This window comes from Rhinolophus hipposideros (assembly GCF_964194185.1).
Source record: "Rhinolophus hipposideros genome assembly, chromosome: 3".
NCBI lineage: Eukaryota > Metazoa > Chordata > Mammalia > Chiroptera > Rhinolophidae > Rhinolophus > Rhinolophus hipposideros.
The window spans coordinates 32,244,055-32,262,957 of record NC_138049.1 but is presented as its reverse complement, the minus strand read 5'-3'; the positions used below and the strand labels follow the sequence as shown (position 1 = coordinate 32,262,957).

At 32.7% G+C, this 18,903-nt stretch overlaps 1 protein-coding gene across 20 annotated transcripts in view; it reads right to left on the bottom strand.

Annotated features, from left to right (window-relative positions):
• The window catches only part of PTPRK (protein tyrosine phosphatase receptor type K), a 511,921-nt gene that overhangs the window by 92,778 nt on the left and 400,240 nt on the right, over positions 1-18,903 (bottom strand). For all 20 annotated transcript variants that reach the window (XM_081044250.1, XM_081044264.1, XM_081044263.1 and 17 more), the window contains exons 8-11: positions 14,996-15,298; positions 10,278-10,387; positions 8,995-9,196; positions 5,119-5,224 (exon numbers count right to left, since the gene is read on the bottom strand). In XM_081044250.1, coding sequence (XP_080900376.1) covers positions 5,119-5,224; positions 8,995-9,196; positions 10,278-10,387; positions 14,996-15,298 — 721 coding nt within the window. The remainder of the gene's footprint in view (positions 1-5,118; positions 5,225-8,994; positions 9,197-10,277; positions 10,388-14,995; positions 15,299-18,903) is intronic.

Below are 18,903 nucleotides of genomic sequence, written 5' to 3'. Positions count from 1 at the left end.
GAGAGACAGAGAAAGAGAGAGAGAAAGAGAGAGAGATTGATTTTGCATCTATGACATGTAAAAATTAAAATTTCTATCAGTTTAGAATCTGGTATAAAATTCTAACTTAATATAAGCTGTTGTAAATATAAGACCTTCATAGATTAAAAGAAAGGAGCTTTATAAATTAAATATTTTCTTCTTAATTACTCAAGTTTCCATTTCCCATTAAAATATTGCTGAGAAGGTGGTAAGCTGTTATCTGTCTCCCTCTTTAGAAATATAAAAATTGTACTTATGACAGAAATTGAGATTTGGGCAAGTAACTAAGGGAGTTGATATTATTTGAAATTATGTGTACAGCACCATTCTCTATATCTCTGCCAAATTGAGTCTCTACACTAGAAATGCTATTTCCAAGATACATGCTCTCTGAGGGGGTTTGTGGAATAAGCACATAATAATTTTAAAATAAAGGAAATATGTAAGCAAATATGTAAGCATAGCGTTTGGAGAGAAAAAATAAAAGATCATAGCTGACCTATGCCATGTTAAGCAAACTTGGTCTTTTGTTGTTTGTTTATTTTTCTATTTAGAATCTACATTTGTATGTTATGCATTGGTATATCCTGTGGATACATACATACATGTAGATAATTTCACACATGCACACATTCAGTCTTAACTAATTCTATTAAATTGACATACGTTGTACATTGCAAATTAAGAAATTTCACGCAGAGAAGCTTCTCTTTCCAGGTCTACTAGGAGCAAAACAAATTGCTGACGGTGGAGAGCCGCGAAGGAAGAAAAAGTGCTATTTGCTTCTTGGGAAGATCCCATTGAACTTGAGATGTAACCCTAAACTAAAAACTATTAAATTCATTTTTAAAAGACATTATCTTCCCTTCATTGTTCAATTTGTCTGAGCAGACTGTTCCCCAACCATATACTTTCACTTTTTCTAAACTGTTTTTTCCCCCCATCTCCCTGCTACTTCCTTATTTATCAATACAAATTAATTTAAGGACAGAAAATAAGTAACGAGAAATCAAATTAGAAGTGGTTTGACTGATTACATGAAATGGGCCTTTGCTCTCTCATCCTTGTGCTTGTCTAATTACGTAATGGTCCTTAACTGTAGCTAGATCTAAATATTATTCAAGCTTAGTACTCTTGCAATTTAAAATATTCCAAAGTCACCTGAAGAGTTTTATTCACTCTACCCATATTTCATGTACTCCCCATTCCTTTAATTACATTTTAAAATATTTCCAAAATTAAGTTAAAATCAACATATTGGCATTATGAATCTTCACTCAATACTCAAAATATGATTTCCTTATATTAAAAATCTAAATATGACTCCTCTATACTATAATCTGACTTGATTAAATATTGGAATTGTAGTCATTCTTAGTTTTCTGGGAAGCCAGATAATGACATCTCATCATGCAATTTTCCTTCAGTTATAAAACTGTAAGAATGTACAAAGGGATTTTGCCATTAGCTCAAAAAGCCATATCATACTGGTGGTAGATACTTCTCTTGATTTAATGCTTAAAAATATTGGAGCTGAACCCAAAATTATACAACAGCCTGATGTGGATCTTTTTTCTTTTCAATTCAATTCGTAAGTAAACCTTCTGTGAATCTGGTTATAATTTCAGCTTGTACAGGTTCTTAGTGATATCAAATAACAAATGTTACAAAATTGTATACTTCCTCATTTTTATCTAAAATGTCTCCTTAAAGCTTTAGGAGAAACTCCCCAGCTCCGATGTTTTGCTATTTCTCTTATGGACAGACTTCCCAAGCTCTCACAGCTACCATCCTCATACTGCCCCAGACCCAACATGGTGATAATCCACAGAGTAAAGATTTAATCGCCATTGCAAATACCGTATTTCTGTGGATACCGTATTTCTTGCTCTCCATCTCTTCACTCCTTAAATACGCAAGCGAGGTCTCTCATGACTTAATCTATTTCTGTAAGAGGAACTACCAGTTTCTGAATAACAAATCTCGAAATTCTCGCATTAACTTTCAAAGGTCTATTTTTAACCATGTTTCCCTTGTAATATGCTACTTGAGGGCATGTCCTCAATTGCCTTATGTGGACTTCTATTCCAAGTATCCAGCTTGGCTCCTGGCACATATTGAATATTATTAAATGAATGAATTTACAGAAACCATGGGTTACTTTAGCTTTCTTACTAAAATAAACTAAAAACTAAACTAAACTAAACTGAACTAAACTAAATGGACAGACTCTACCCAACAAGAACTTCACAGGTGCTATGACAGAAGCTTTTGGAACTAGAGTTTGTTCAACATTAGGAAGGCAAGAGCAGAAAGAATTCGATATTTCCATGGAGTTTGGAAAAATGGATGGTGAAACACAGTCTGGCAGAGACCAGTTATGCTAGAAAACAGGGAAAGATAGAACCTTGTGTTTAGAGCGTATGCTAGCAAAGCTAATGGATGTTCTCAGGAGTTTTAGCTAAGGGGACAAATAGGTATGGCTTTTATTGGGAGGGGAGGAGATGGGCCACAGAGTGGAAATGGCAACAAGCATTAGCAAAGAAGAGATTCTGATAGGCTGACAGAAATAAAGACATTGGGTGGAAAGTATAAGAATTTCAAGATTCTGAAGGTAGAAATGAAGATCCAATCAAAGATTTGAAGGACCAGACCATAAATACAATGCTTTGAAAATCCTACAACAACTTGGGTCCTCATTTTCTAAGAAATTAGAGCACTGAACAAGATAAGCTTCAAAATAAGGCTTGAATTCCTGGTGACAATACCTAAGCTAGGAATGTGGTCAGTGGAAATAAGACAGGACTATATCCTGAAAGATTCAAAAAGCACAGAGGGCAAAGTTCATCTGAGGCCAAACTGCCTGACCACGCTAGTCTGATTCTGCCACCTGGCCTCCACCTATAGGTGATACCAGACAGCTGGTCAATCATTACAAAAAAACTAAAGATGGACAAGATGGGATGAGATTATCAGTTGGAAACCAGATATTTCCGCCCCTGGTATTAACATTCTTTTAAAACACATATTTGTGTATACATCATTTAATTATTTCTTCTTGTAGTATTCCAGGTTTAAAATTTATTTATTTTTTTTTTTTGAGCACTAATCTCCAAAGTGTAAAATTTGGAGTTCTCACACACTGGACTCAATTCCAGAAAAGGTTAAATGTCTTTCTAACAAATACGAGGAGGTGTAGTATGCCTGTGTCAGAGGAAGAGGATATGTGATTTTCAAGGATTATTTTTGTATAACCATCAATTCAGATTATGTGAATTCTGTGTAATTAAAATTTTTTGTGATAAGTAAACAAAGCCGAAGAAAGATTTTTGTGTTTTACAAATGTATTATTGATAGTATGTTTCTTATTGCAACTAAGTTCCTGAATACTGACTATAAGCAAAGGATTTAGAAGGCTGCAGGCACCTCTGATTGTCCAGCACAAATCTGGATCCAGGTTTTGTGTTTTGTTGTGATCATTTTATCTTTGATTTACAATGCTTAGCACAGAACCTATCACATAATACATGGTCTATCAATGTTTGTGTAATAAATTAATTAAATGAATAAATAATTAATGTAAGTTACATTATATAGCACAATTGTGCAGTTTCCAGCTTATATTAAGTAAAGCTGAATTCACTTGACTATCTAACTCTTAAAACATAAACGCAAGTACACGGCAGCTCATTTAAATAGCAGGAGCAGAATCAAACACCTACTAAGTAAATTTCATCACAGGTAGGAACATGTAAATGATCCTGATTACTTATCAATAGGAAAAGATACTGAATGCAGGCATTTTCTCCTTCTCCTTCGGATAGGCAATCAGACTCACTCACAGGTCATTGATTCATGAAGAGCACTCTATACTTCCTTTGCATTTTCAAGTAGCCAATGTTTCTCAAGTACTTTTATTACAAGTATATTCAGTCATCTCTTTTTTCCTGTGGTGTGGTATTCCCATGATTTTAAGCCAGACAGGACTCAAGAGTTTCCTTAGGAATTCAGGTTCTCCTATATATACCTATAGTTATATATCTCTATCTGTATATATCTATAGATAGCTCTCTATGTAGATCTATAGATATATAGATAGATCTAGAGATCTATATGTATAGATCTATATATACTGAATTAAAAATACTTCTTTCACTCCAGTGATATACAGGATTACCTGAATGGGTAGTATGTGCTTACAAAGTCAAATGTATTTATTTTACACACAGAATGAAAATTAATTTTATTTCTTAATAAATGAACATGTAAACTATTTGACAAAACTCAATTATGAAATACCAGCACTGATTTTTATGTCTTGGTTTCTTTCTCAATAGAAGTATAAAAACAGAAGTATCTATAAAATTAAAAAATTTGACATGCAAAAAGTGCTAAGTTTTAAATACTTATCTAATCACAGATGTACATAAATTAAAATGGTTGGAATAATTTGACTCAATCCCTGACAATAACGTGGCTTCTAAGTTTATGCAAGTGGAGGGTAATATGGGAGATTTTAGTATTGGAACGATAAAGGAAATAGCAAATTGAATTTTAGTATTTACTATGGAATTCATGATAAGCAACAATTTAGGAATTAAAAGCTCCTGGAGGCTACATTCATTATAAGTATTCTCCTTTTATTTCCTCAAAGCTTCCTATTTTTCAATCATTCCTATGAAATTATTCAGAACAGACTTAATGCATTGGGACCAGAGGTACTTTCTCATTCCATGTTTGACAAACACCTTCAAAGCTCATATACCATAGACACCAATAGAGGAAGTTAAATGAAATAGGACTAGAGAGAGAAAAAAAAAAGAGCAGCTCTTAAATCAAATAGCACAGTGAAGTGAATGATTCAGTTCATGAATATCTCAAAAAGCCCCTTAGAATTCTACTCTTAATTACAAGTCTATCTTCCAGCTTTGTCCAAATGAAAACCAAAAACAAAACAAAACAGAAATAAAACCTGACAATGTCAAATGACCATCTCTTAGAAATGAGCTACTCACTACATTGGCTGCTAAGCAGCTATGAGAAAACCTCCTGTCTACTGGCTGTGTTTTGCTTTAACTGTTATTTTGCCCCTCTTACCTGATAGGTGCACCTTTGGCCTGGGCTGGTCTCAACAACACAGTTATTGTGGTGGCAGTTTCATTGAGAGAGGCATCAACTCCTTCATAGTCAGGCAAAGTGGGAGCTAATGAGTGATAAATGAGAAAAAATGTTCAATCAATTAACAGGAATGTATCATAGTTCAGGATGAATAAATCATCCTGGCTGAAGGAAAAAATCAATGTAATATTTAGTTATCTAACATCTATCTTATTTTGTTTACTAACATACACCACTGAATGTTAACCCTGGGAACGTAAGGCAGCAGAAGATATAACGCCAAGAATTGTTGAAATTTAAATTATAATTTGGCAACTTGTGACAAATGCTCCAAACACTTTGTGAAGATGCTTTAGCATTTAGTTTCTTGAGACCTTGACATCAGCAATGATGGGATGGGATGAAGATGATAACTGTGGAGACTCTGGGTCATCTGGTTGAGGAATTGCATGGAGAGACGTGGAGATAGGAATGGCAGGAACTGAGGTAAAGGCTGCTTGGTGAGGCAGTGCTGTTTATAATCTAGTGGTTGCGAAATGACCCCATTAGAACCTGGGTCATTTTCACCAGTGTAGTCACCATAGAAACACTTCAAGGAGTTGTGGTGAATGCGAATGGCAAATCTTTTTTTTGTTTGTTTGTTTTTAACATGAACTTTTGTTTGTTTAGTACATTAGTTGCTAGATTCCTGAAAAGAAGAAACATAAATTTTCAAAATATTTGATAATGTTTGGGAAGTGGAGACTTTCTAATCACAAACTGGGTGAAAAAGTAACCTCAAATGTTCTTGACTATTTCCATGCAGAAAGATGTTTAAAGGAGTATATAACCTGTAAAATGTGTGCATTATCAGAATTACAGAACCAATGGCATCTAATAAATTTAAGTAGTTCACTCATTCATTAAACATTTATTGAATACATACTATGTGTCAAATTTTATAATTGCCATAAATATAAATAAAAATGAAGTGTGGTCTGACATTTATAAAATTAAAAGTAGAGGTTCACAATTTATTAGAGTGAGAGTCTTATAAAAAGATTATAGTAAAATACTAGGTGACCAAAAGACAAAGACGTTAATTTGCCAAATGAGTGGATCTCAAACTAGTGAGACCAGAAGTGCCTGGGGGCTTCTTAAAATACAAATTGCTGCCCCTCCTCCCTAGAGTTTCTGATTCAGTAGATCTGAAGAGGGGGCCTGATAGTGTCTTTTTCTAGAGGATTTCCCTCTAGAAGACCACACTTAGAGAACCACTGCTCTAAATTAGTGTTGGGTGTTGGGAAGATGAAACGGAGAAGACTTCACAGTTTAGGTGATGCTTAGAGCTGAACGTTAAAAGAAGGGTAAAAACTCATCAGGAAGAGAAAGCACAGAATAAAATTCCAGAGACAGGAAACAGGATGTTTGAAGACACCTAATGTGAAAGGGGATGGTATGTTCCAACACCCATAAGCAGTTTGCTAAGCCTGGAGCTTTATGTTCATGCATAGACAGGAGTGAAGAACGAAAAGAGCTAAACAATGAAGAGCCCCAAATGCTACCCACGAATGGATGTTTGGGCTTTATCCCTCTGGATACAATGTATCAGACTTAAAAAATAATTAAAACTTTAGAAGGTAATATATGTTGTATAAAGACTGATATAAAAATACATTGAAGTAATATAAGTCTGAAGTCAAAAATACTGCTTAGAAAGACATGTCAATGATCTGTTTAAAATATGGTCCAGGGGCAGCTAGTTAGCTCAGTTGGTTAAAGTGCGGTGCTCTTAACACCAGGGTTACCGGTTCAATCCCCGCATGGGCCACTGTGAGCTGCGCCCTCCACAACTAGATTGAAACAACTACTTACTTGGAGATGATGGGTCCAGGAAAAACACACAAAATAAATTTTTTAAAAAGTTAAAAAAAATAAAATGTTTAAAATATATATATATATATATATATACATATACATATGTATATGTAGTCCAGATAGAAAGGCAGGAATGGTGACATTATGAAGAGGCAAAGTATCTGCGTGTTATTTAGGAAGTAGAATCAATAGATATTATATATGCACCCTATGTATATGTATATTACATATACGTATTATACATACATACACACATACATATAATCATGCCCCCAAACATCATTCCTTCAATAACTTTACTTCATGTTTATTTAAAATGCTAAGGAATATAATTACAGGACTCAATGGATAAATAACAATAAATTACATTAAAAGTTCAAGTGATGCTTAGAACCACATAACTATAAATTTTATCAGCCTGAGCTTTGATTAGTACATGTTTCCAAAATATAGTGACTGCAGCAATCACTATATTTGTCTTTAAAGTACAAATCAAGTACCATGGATATAAGTTGCTTCGAGTGAAACGGCAGTTAAATAATTCAAAGAATTTGCAAAATGGGTGTTCAGTGTTTAATTATAAATTTTCTATTCAATACAAAGAAAACATGTGAGAACCGTCATATGGCTCAATAATGTCCATTTGTTCAATGCTATCAGTTTTACAATTTATGTCAATTTTGAAGATATCTCTGCTGAAGGATCTTATTCATTTATAGCACTACTACTAATTCAAGAGGGTAGGAAACATGCCTATGTCATGATTTCACCAAGTCATATTTTATAGTAAAGTGACTCAATAAGTATTTTAAATTGATGATTTAGAATGGCTCCATCAGGAAATAAATTAGCAAATTTAATACATTGCTACCAACGTGATGAATACTTTAATATTTTTCTTTATTAGAATATTAATATAAAACAAATATTATACAAAGGAACCATAGCTCATACTGAAACCATAGTTAATTTTTCATGATACAATTTTTCAAAGTTTTGTGTTACATTCAAAACATTTTCAAATAAAATGTCTGACTTAAAAAGAGTACGTAGCTTCCTTCTGATGCTTCCTTAGCAATTCAGAACAATGGTAGACATTTTTTAATGAGATATTACACAATTCATGTATGCTATGTAGAAATATAATAAACGTAACATAAACAAAAAGAACTTAGAAATTCAAAATTAGAATTTTAATGTTTTAATTTTAATATATTAAGTGGTTGACACTTTTTAATTTTAACTCTTCAGTTACATATATATTTATTTTAGTAATTGTAAACAAATAATATAAAACATTACATGAGCTGCAGTAGATTTAACGCATTTTACAGTGCTAATTCTTGGCAAAAAATTAAGCAGGTTTAATTGATAGCTTGACTAAAGGAGAAATCACATCTGTAAACAATCTACTCAAATGCAAACAAACTATGAAATTATTAGCATAATTTTTGTAAATTTAATTATATTTATTTATTAACTTAACACATTGCCATTCTGAAATTTAATCTGTGTGAGATTTCAAAGGGAAAGAAAAGCTTGTATTTGTTTATAATGATCAGAATGTCAGTGAAAAATGAAACAGAGATAAGATATAGGGTAATAAAATAGTAAAGTAAGGATCTTTTACCATTCTTTGATAAAATCCATTTACAGTAAAGGTATGATACCATAAATTACCAACTCCTCAAAACTATTATAGGCTATTAGCATAGATAATAAACTTTAAAAGATTTCTGATAAGGATATAATGTAATTTTTAAAAAAAAAAACACTGTCAATTAAAATAACTTTCAGATGTATTTGGTCTTGGACATAAAAACAAGAATAATCTCTATTCAAATAATTATTTAAAGTGCTTTTAATCATAAATTACATAAGTGAAATGAACTACACTTAGTGTATATGTGATTCAATAAGTGAAATGAACTACACTTAGTGTATATGTGATTCCCTGGGACATGCTATTAAAAAAAAATCCTTTACTTATTTTCATACCTGAGATATTAGTTGTCACATTGATGGCTGTGGCTGGCCCAAAGCCTTTGACTGTACTGGCTCTTATGAAAAACTGGTATGTAGTTCCAGGATGAAGATGCATAAAGACATGGTGTGTACTGTTCCATAAATTTGATACAGTCTGTGGAGGTCCAGCCACTGGAACTGCAGGATCAAAAGATCTTATGCTGCTGTAGCTAACCTGTTTTAAGAGATACATGTCCTATTAAATATCCAATATAAGTCATTGAAGGCCATCACTATGGAATGAATCACATTTTTTTCCACATCTTTTCCATTTCTTTTGGTATGATTATTTAGTTGTAATTTTCTATCGACTGTCTCCCTTCTCTCTCTCTCTCTCTCTCTCTCTCTCTCTCATCTATCTGTCTGTCTGTCTGTCTGTCTATCTATCCATCCATCCATCCATCCATCCATCCATCCATCCATCCATCCATCCATCCATCCATTTATCTACAGATATACTTAGAGTTATATCTGATTAGACCAATATACATCTATTTTCTCCTATCAAAAAATAAATTAATATACTTAAGTATGAATACATTATCTTACGATTATATATTTTATTGCATATGAAACAAAGAAAAAGTTCAACAAAAGTCTGTTATAGTTAACTTAATCTATACATTGTCCAAGTTACATTTATTTCACCTCAATAGTTTTCAAGCAAGCTGATATAGTCACATATTATAAGATTACACTAGTGATTCCCATTCCCATCATGCACTCTGTACCCACTACAAATTTAAGTATTTTATGCTGTAATCAACACTGACTATATAGGAACAAAATTATACATTAGTACAATCAAAATGATCCTTTCTTTTCTTCTTTTTAGTTTCCCATATTTAAAAATATGATAATTTATATTCAAAGTTGAGATAACTCTCTGGAATAGGTTTATAACATATTTTGCTTTTTGGTATTAATCCTTTCAATGGGCTTCCTTAAATCACAGAATGAAATATAATTTCTTCATTTTATAAAAATTCCCTCTATTGCCATTGTTAAGTTTGTTTGAAAAGGCCAATCCTGCTTCCATAGAACAACAACTAAAACATACATTTACTTTAAGAATGTTAAAATTCTAGGTGAATGTTTGTTTTTATATTAAATTTTGGGATCAAGGAATGGAAAGTAAAACAGGAGAGCTACAAACGATTTTATTCCCTTAATCCTCACTTACTTTTTTCCCCTTATTTCCCTCTAACCTTTTCCTTTCACTCTCCCTTCAATACACTCCCTTGTTCTCTCAGTACCTCATATTGAGTGATGATTCCATTTGGATCCATAGGCTCTTTCCAGTTCAAGAAAATCTTATTTTCAAAGGATGTTCCTTGAAGAGAATTGACTGGTACAGGGCCGGGCACTACAAATACATACATTTCGGTTGTAAGAATTCTTATATCAGTAACAGCAAAAGTAAATCATGTAAGCCAGATAAACCAAATTAAAAACACACAAAATAAATATAAATGTGTCTTTAAAAAGAAAACAACTTTACATGACCCGTTTTCAGTCTTTAATATATGGCAATCTAAAGTAACGCTATAAGCTTCTAATGCAAAACATGTACAACTGCAACGTTATTTTTATTCAAAAGAATATTCTATCACTTTAGAGAGTTGAATAAATTCTGTAGTCTAGTTTTCTCTGTTGTATACGTCTAATAACACGAAAATTTCATTTGTAATTTGTTTCATAAACACAGTTATATTTCCCTGAAAGGTATTTTGAAGATTATAAGCCCCTAAAGAGTCTCCATAAACAAAGTTCAGAAAATAATGAATCATAATAATAATTAACACTCTTTAGACTCTACAGGCAAATTATATTGCACTGAATTGAAATGCCTACTAATAGTCAATCTGACTTTTATAGCTATAGCTATTAAATTTTCTATAATTTAAGACACATTGATTATTACAATTTTTTAAGAAACAAAATGAATAGGTTCAAATATCATATCTTCTGTCTTTCAAATGAATTCACTTTTTAAAAACTAAAAATCAAACCATTTTATAACATCATATTTGTTTTGAACTCAACAATCAGTATAACTAGTTTTGAAGTGTCCCCAGGTGAGACAAGATTTGAGAAACATTCATTCCAGTCTGCATTTGCAAATGTTATACAACTGACAATACTGAATGGCAGCAATGAATGATTTGTCAGCTTCTATTGACAAAAACCAAAAACAAGATACGAGATACTTTTATTATTGTATATATTTCTTTTATATATTTTATTTAAATATATAGTAATTTATTCACATAAATGTTAATGTTTAAAAGTAAATCCTCTTCATTGTACTTTGCTTAAAAATGTTTTCTTTTGAAAATATTGACCTAATATTGGGGAGGTATAGTTTTAATTAATATTTTCCCTTAACATTACATTTCAGTGAACTTCACACATGACATTATCTAGAAATGTAGTTTCAGAGCATAAAGCAATTTTGTAAGGATTGAAATAAATTAAAAATCACTGGATCAAAGGAAATGCATTGCATCGTGGCTAGTAGCATCAAGAAATTCTGAATGATCTGTCAAAAGAGTAAGATTTATTTCAGTCTACAAAGGGATGATGAATGATGTTATGACCTATGGGAAGGCACCATAATTTGGAACATTAATAATGAATTCATAAAGGAAAGAAACCTACAATAAACAGAAAACAGGTCAGCACTGAGCTTCATATGATCAGTTCATGTATCTGTCAGTTGAGGGCTCAGGGAGAATTTAACCAAAGACATCCACTACCCCTATCCACTACTCAGTTTATAGTATTGGCACAGGCTGTGGAGTTGACCAAGGCAGAGAGGTGTGACAGCCCTAGTGTGCAATGTGTGAGCCTGCCACGGGCATTCATTTGTTTTCCAAGAGAGTACCTGTTGCTTCCATTCTACTCAAATGACATAAGCTTACAATTGTAAGGAAGGAAACAATATTCCTTCACCTTTCCATGCCTCTTGTAGAAGGTGGCTGTCGGGGGAAGGAGGAGGCAAAACCTCAATTAATGAGTAAATTTTTATTTGATGGTATGTACTTAGTACCTGTGTTTACCAAACACAATTTAGCCCATAAATACCATGAAATGGAATGGCTGTATTTCAAATTGTTCAAAAATAGAGATAGTTTTTAATGTTTGCATAATTCTGCATTGAGTGCGGAATAACATTGGAGAGTAGTCTCCCTAGAGTATATTTCTCTGCTCTTCTTACACATGTTCTTCTTTGTTAAGCTACAGTCATATATATATGAGGGAAATTCTGTGTGAAAATTATGACCAGTGCCATGCTACGTAAATAGCAGTGGGACAACTAGAGTGGACAGAGAAAGAACTACCCGTAGGCAAATGACAAAACACAAACATAAACAAATGGGGCAATGGGGTATGGGTACAGACAAATTATATTCAACAACTTTCTACAATTGAAGGGAGACAATGTCCATGTACCGACATCTATTTGTACTTATAATTTGTGTTCAGACAACATGAAGTTACTGAGATCATCATTGTGGCAGTCTTCACATTGCAGGGAATGACACTTCACATTTCCATATCAACAACTTTTAATGGAAACAGAATGCTGACTTTTACTCCCCTTCATGTGATTTACTTGAGAGCTGTTTCAGCTAATTTTTTTTGCATATAAGAAAGACCTTTAGAATGTAACTCACAAAATGGAAAAAAGAGAAAAGAAAATGAATGTGGGTGGAGCAAGATTATATTAAATAAGCATTATAACTTTTAAAATATAATAAATGTGCATTCAAAAATAGCTCCATATTAGCAAAAAACTCTGCCCAAACCAGTCTTTTCTGCTGAGCTGACTTCTTAATATTGATTTTTATCAATGCAGGAATAGAAAATGAAAACAAAATCTCATACAAAAAATTCTACTCATGCATTAAAAAATGTATGTAATAAATTAAATATAAATTCTACCTTAGGGTTCTTGTAGGAAATCTTTCTAGTTTTGTTGTCATGATTTATGGATGTCCCCATAATTCTTTTCATGAAATTACATTATTTTACTAGATGGCTGACATTTTATTATTTTTCTATGTAGATAGGGCAGCAATAATTTAATGAGATTGGCTTAATTAGAGCATCATAATCCATTGCTCTTCACAGCCATAGATTATGATTTAGATATTCTATGCCCCCCTCAGGAACATCGAGACACATCAAGCATTCTGTGTAACTCACACAGGAACTCACATGGGTGGATTTGAAGACTGAGTTACTTGTAAATATGCCATAGAATGTATATACCTCAATCATTTAATCTTATATATATATAGCAAAAGAAAAAAAACCCTCAAAGAAGAAATTACTTTGAGACCATATTTGAAACAATAATACGCACCTTCATATCATTAAAACTAATAAAAAATGCTTCAAAGCAGAGTTTAAAATAAAATTAGAATAGAAAATAATATTGAAGTTAGAATAAATAATGTCATTTTACTTTTACAAAACTGTTTCAGGATAAAAAAATAATATAGTCATAAGTATAATCAATTTAGGACATAATTTTAAAATTCCATAACAACTCACTTCCTAATTATTATTCTAATTATATATGTACTTTAAAATACATTTAAATATTTAATGAAATATAAAAAATGATTGTATAAAACTGACTTCATTCTTTGGTTTGTGGGAAAGAAAAGCAAGTGAAAATACCATACCAAAGGAAACCACAAGAATGAATAATATTATTAGAGAGTGAATAGCTAAAGAAGCACAAAACTCATGTAACTGGGTCTGAAATTACCAATTAAGAATTTTTAAAAAAATTTTAAGTGCAGGAAATAAAATACGCAAGTATATTCTTATCACTAAAATGTCTAGTGTAATACAGATATTTTAATATTTATCCCAACTTATGAAATGAGATAGAGGTTTTTTTTTTCCTCAGGGTTGTTAAATCTATGCTTAGATTTCCCATTTCCCATCTATGAAACAACTATGCTAACTATTCGTTCTTGCCTAAGAATGTGTTGAGGTGTGGTGTGGTGTGGTGTGTGTGTGTGTGTGTGTGTGTGTGTGTGTTTGCAGGTTGATATAAGTGTGTGTTTCTGCATTAGAGTAGGTTTTGTTGTTTAAAATACTGTTTGGCTCCAATTAGGTTCAAGTTCAAATGATAGCTGAGGTAATCATAATGATTACCTCAAACATGACAAAAGTACATTTATCATAAGTAAACCTGAGGTTTATTTTTTGATACTTTAGGAATCTGAGAATAACCCCATGCATAATTTCATAATAATATTGATGTAGCTCAAAGTCAGAGCTACATAAGGTTAAAGAGCTCTCACTTCCCTTTATTACAACAGAAACAACAGGACAAACCAGAGTCATTTCCTTTTTTCAGAGTGAGAAAGCTTGAAGCGATAGAATTTCTAGAAACTATGGTATGTTGACCTATTTTGTAGCAATCTCACACTTGGCAGTCATCAAAATCTACATCTCAGTCTAAAGTTCAGGACTTGAGGGGAACTGGAAACACATTGGTATGAATTACATCCCGTTTTCTGAAACCCAAATAAAAATGTAGCACTACTTATAAGCTATTCAAGAATTTTAGCAAGGGACGGACCTTAGAAATCATCATGCATTTTGCCAATAGGTGATTACTATAGTGCCATGAATAGTGAAAATTATATTTGCACATTTGATTAAAAATATATTAAACTTTATTTAAACTTTTAGTGTAGTTGCTGCTTCTCTAACATCTCGTGAAAACAGAAACCAGTAGAAGTGCATTTCACCTAATGTATGATGCTTCTCTGAAGAGTGTTAAGCTTCTTTATTAAAGGCAAACTCCAAAGTTAACCTTATTAAGAGTATTTAGCAGACATCACAATCCAATTCAACTTTGGACACTCCAGGGAAACCTGTAAGCATTTACATGATTCCTGTTATATAATTCCCCTGTTTTAAAAATAACAAAATTTGAACATACCATCTTCATCAGTTTGAATAATCGTCTCTTCACTCTCCTTCCTTCCTTCTGGATTGGTTAGGATCATCTTGAGGCTGACGTTTGTATAAGGTGGCAGATGGTTCACAACATGCTGAGGGGCTTTGGGGTCCATGTCCAAACAGTCGGCCTTGCTTTCATTGTGACCACGGAAGTAATGGTAGCAGATAGTGACATTAAAGGTGTGGCAACGAGTAATGTTGTAACCCAAGGATTCCCAGTCCACAGCAATGCGCCTTGCCTGTATCTCGGCAATCTTTAAAGTCTTTGGGGTTCGCATAGGTTCTGAAAAATAAATGGAAGACACCCAGATAGCTGTCAACTTTACAGTGAATAATCTTGAAAAAATAAAACACTGAGCATGACAAAATTGTGTAAACCAAAGAAATCTGGAAGTCACCTTTTATGCTAATTTTCTTTATTTACTCATGATTTTATTCTTGAAGATTCTGCTGAGGGGCTATGATTTACCAACAGGAAGAGAAGTGAAATGTAAAATGCCAACAATTCATAGTACTCAGGAACATGTTGGAAAATAAAATCCTGAAAATGTAGCCACAAAACCTTTGTAGTTGTTGCTGTTGTTACCGCCAAATCCCCCATCTCTTCTTTTATCATATTGAGCAAGTGAATTAGCCAATATATCAAAATGGATAAGAGTCAACATGTTCTGCTCTATGATTTGTCATGTCACCAAGCTATGCTGTATAATAATTAGTCTAATCGTAACACTAAACTTCCACTTACAAAAAATGATGCAGATATTAATGAACACTTATTACTTCGGTAATGATGTTGTTCATCAAAGCAGAAAAATATCTGAGAAAAATTGCAAGAACACATGTGGATATTCACACTGTCTTTTATCCTTCTTGATGTCTTTCTATCTTTTAAAAGAAACACTCAGTTCTGACAATCCATTCATTGTCACCCAAACCAAACTGGGGGGTGAATTTTCATTCAACCGGAAAATGACAGCAGAACTAAACACTCCAAAGTCTGGAGTCCATCCATCACTGCTTCCCAAGTGTATTCTTCCCTCATGCAAGACTAACTTTAATCATCTAACTTTATCAAAATAATTACTCTATGAAAGTCATGGTCATGGCAAAGGCTACACAGTCAATACAACAATACACAGCACAAGTTTAATACATTGATTTGACAAAGAGATTAAAGTAAAGGCCAAGATCAAGGATTTGTTGGGGCCTCCCATAACTCATTTCAGATACTCGATGCTGTTGCTAAATGGAAATCAGTAGGGGGAAAAAGAAGAAAAATAAGAACTACAAAAAAGCCAAATTTGGTATTTTTATAGATTTTGATTTCTGAGTTTAAAATCTCAGTTACAAAATATAATCAGCTTGGTACACAGATGGCAAACCCAAATTGGAATCCAGTTCAATGTATTTAATGTGTGATACAAGTGACGTTTGCCTTCTGTGATTACAACAGGAGCTCATGATGGGAAATACCTTGTGGTGGCCATTTAATTAAAAACCTCAAAACTACAAAAATACATATATATGTACATGCAAATTAATCTTTGGTGGACTCTAATGCTTAGGTTTTAAAAGCTGTCTGTCAGTCGTCAGAGAGTTCAGTCTCGTCTCCTTATTTTATCACTTTTGTTGTCTGTGTTTTACCTTACGTATTGTAAGCAAGCTGCAAGAAAGATGTGGCTCTCTAATCATTGAAAAAAATCTCTTTATATGTCCAGCTCTGTGCTAACATTTCCCTTACCAGGCACAAGAGACACTTTTAGTTCAGTGTAGTTAGAGTGAAAACAGTCTTCAGCACTACTGCCTGCCAGCTGACCAGGGGGTTATAGTTAGATTCATCCTAAGATTCCCAGATAAAAGTGATTTTGCTGCCTGCTAGGCAACAACCAGATACAAGTTAGTGACCATTTTCAAGTTAGGCCATACTTTGTTCTAAAACTATCTAGAATTAGAAAGTAAGATTTCCCCCCCAAAATACCTAGAATATATGAATGAAAATTTGCCATACAGCAATGAAAGCAAACATCAATACACATTTATTCCTCTGTTTTGTTTTTAGAAATAGTATGTACACTCCTCTTTTGAATCTGACATTGCCCCCTTTATGAATTTCTCTTTTTCTAAGTCATCGCTTTCTCCCATCCATCTTTTCATCCCTCTATTCAGTTTGCACTTACCCTGCATTCTAATACAACTTTAAAATCATACCTAGAGAGCTTCCACAGAGAAGACACAGTAGTTCTACATCATCAAATCTTATAATTCTGAGTTTACAAAAGATATATTCACTAAGTATTATGTAAAAAATATATAGGGTTCACTTGGAGTGAGGATTTTGATATTTTGTGTTTAAATGGTGGTTACATTGACAATGATATAACTTATATTAAAAACTCCCATTTAAAAATCAGGAAAAGAATAGCTTCATAAATCCTATACCTGGTGTGTAAACCACCATCATACTTTCAGCAACTAATACTTTATTAACTGATATAGATAAACAAAGAGTTATGGAAAGAAATAGTTTTCTAAGAGGCAAAGAATCATTCTACAAAGTCAATTTGGTATTTAAAATCTATATTTTTCCCAATGCCTTGATAAATGCTGTAAATTATGCTGTTATTACTAAAATAGTGACTTAAAATATAATTTCACTCTCATCTAGGGGCCTATTCAAAAACACACACACAAATATATATACAGATATACTCACATTTGTATACATGTGTGTATACCGAGAGTGCCAGAAAAATGTATACACATATTATAAAAGAAAAAACTATTAAAATTGTATACTCAATATATACCGATAACAAAAGAAGAATACAAGTCACGTTTGACTTCTGCAATTACAACAGGAGCTCAAATTGGTTACCATCAGTGTCTAGACACTTCTGATTACAATGAACTATTGCTTGAGCAACATTGACCAAAGTGTCCACTTGTATGCATGTTTTTGGCACCCCTGGTACAAGCAAAATCTAGTCCTTTCCCATTCTATCCTTTAACTGATGAATCTTAATTCCTCTTGTTAAGTGCTCTGTGGACAAATGTACAACAAAACTTGCATAAAGCTCCCCTTTATTCATTCTTTCATTGCTAATAAATCCTAGGAAAACACTTATTAAAAAAAAAAGCATATGCAATGAGAAATGTATTAACTAGTTTATCTTCCCTGCCCAATGTTGACCAGCCAGGTTTACTAACTTTCCCCATTCCATTTCTTTTAAGTTTTAATCCATTTCCTAGTTATTATAGTGAAAAAAGGCTACACGAAAGAAATCAAAATGAAATAAAAAGAAATGACAGAAAATTTACATATCAGATTTATGACCAGTATTACATAATTAGCAGGTAAATAACGAAGTAACATATCATTGCCCTTATTTAACTGTAAATAGATCCAGCATGGGGTTTATGCCTGTAATAATTTATATGTTAAATATTTAGCTCAACTTACTAGGATAAAAAGAACTACCTAATAATTATCTGAAAATTAAGAAAAACAAAGGTAACATGAACAGACAAAATCTGTTGACTTTGAGTTAGTTTTCAACAGCAAGATGATTTAAGAAGTGGTTCTAGATAACAGATAATAGGGAATTCAATATTTTGGTACTTGCTAAATAATACGTGACATGACAGGTCAATATCCTTGTCCTTTTGTAGTAATCATCTCTAGTTATTCTGAAAGAATTGTGAAAACAAAAGCTTTAGCAGCTACAAGAGAATCAAGGACAGGGATCATATTTCCCTAGAATCAGTTTTTAATGATAAAACTTATTATCCGGCTGTCAGTCAGAGAAAAATAGAAGATGTCCCAAAGCTCATGCCAAGAAAAAAAGGAAGATCTTGTCAAAGATACACAAACTAAGAATACTCAAGCAT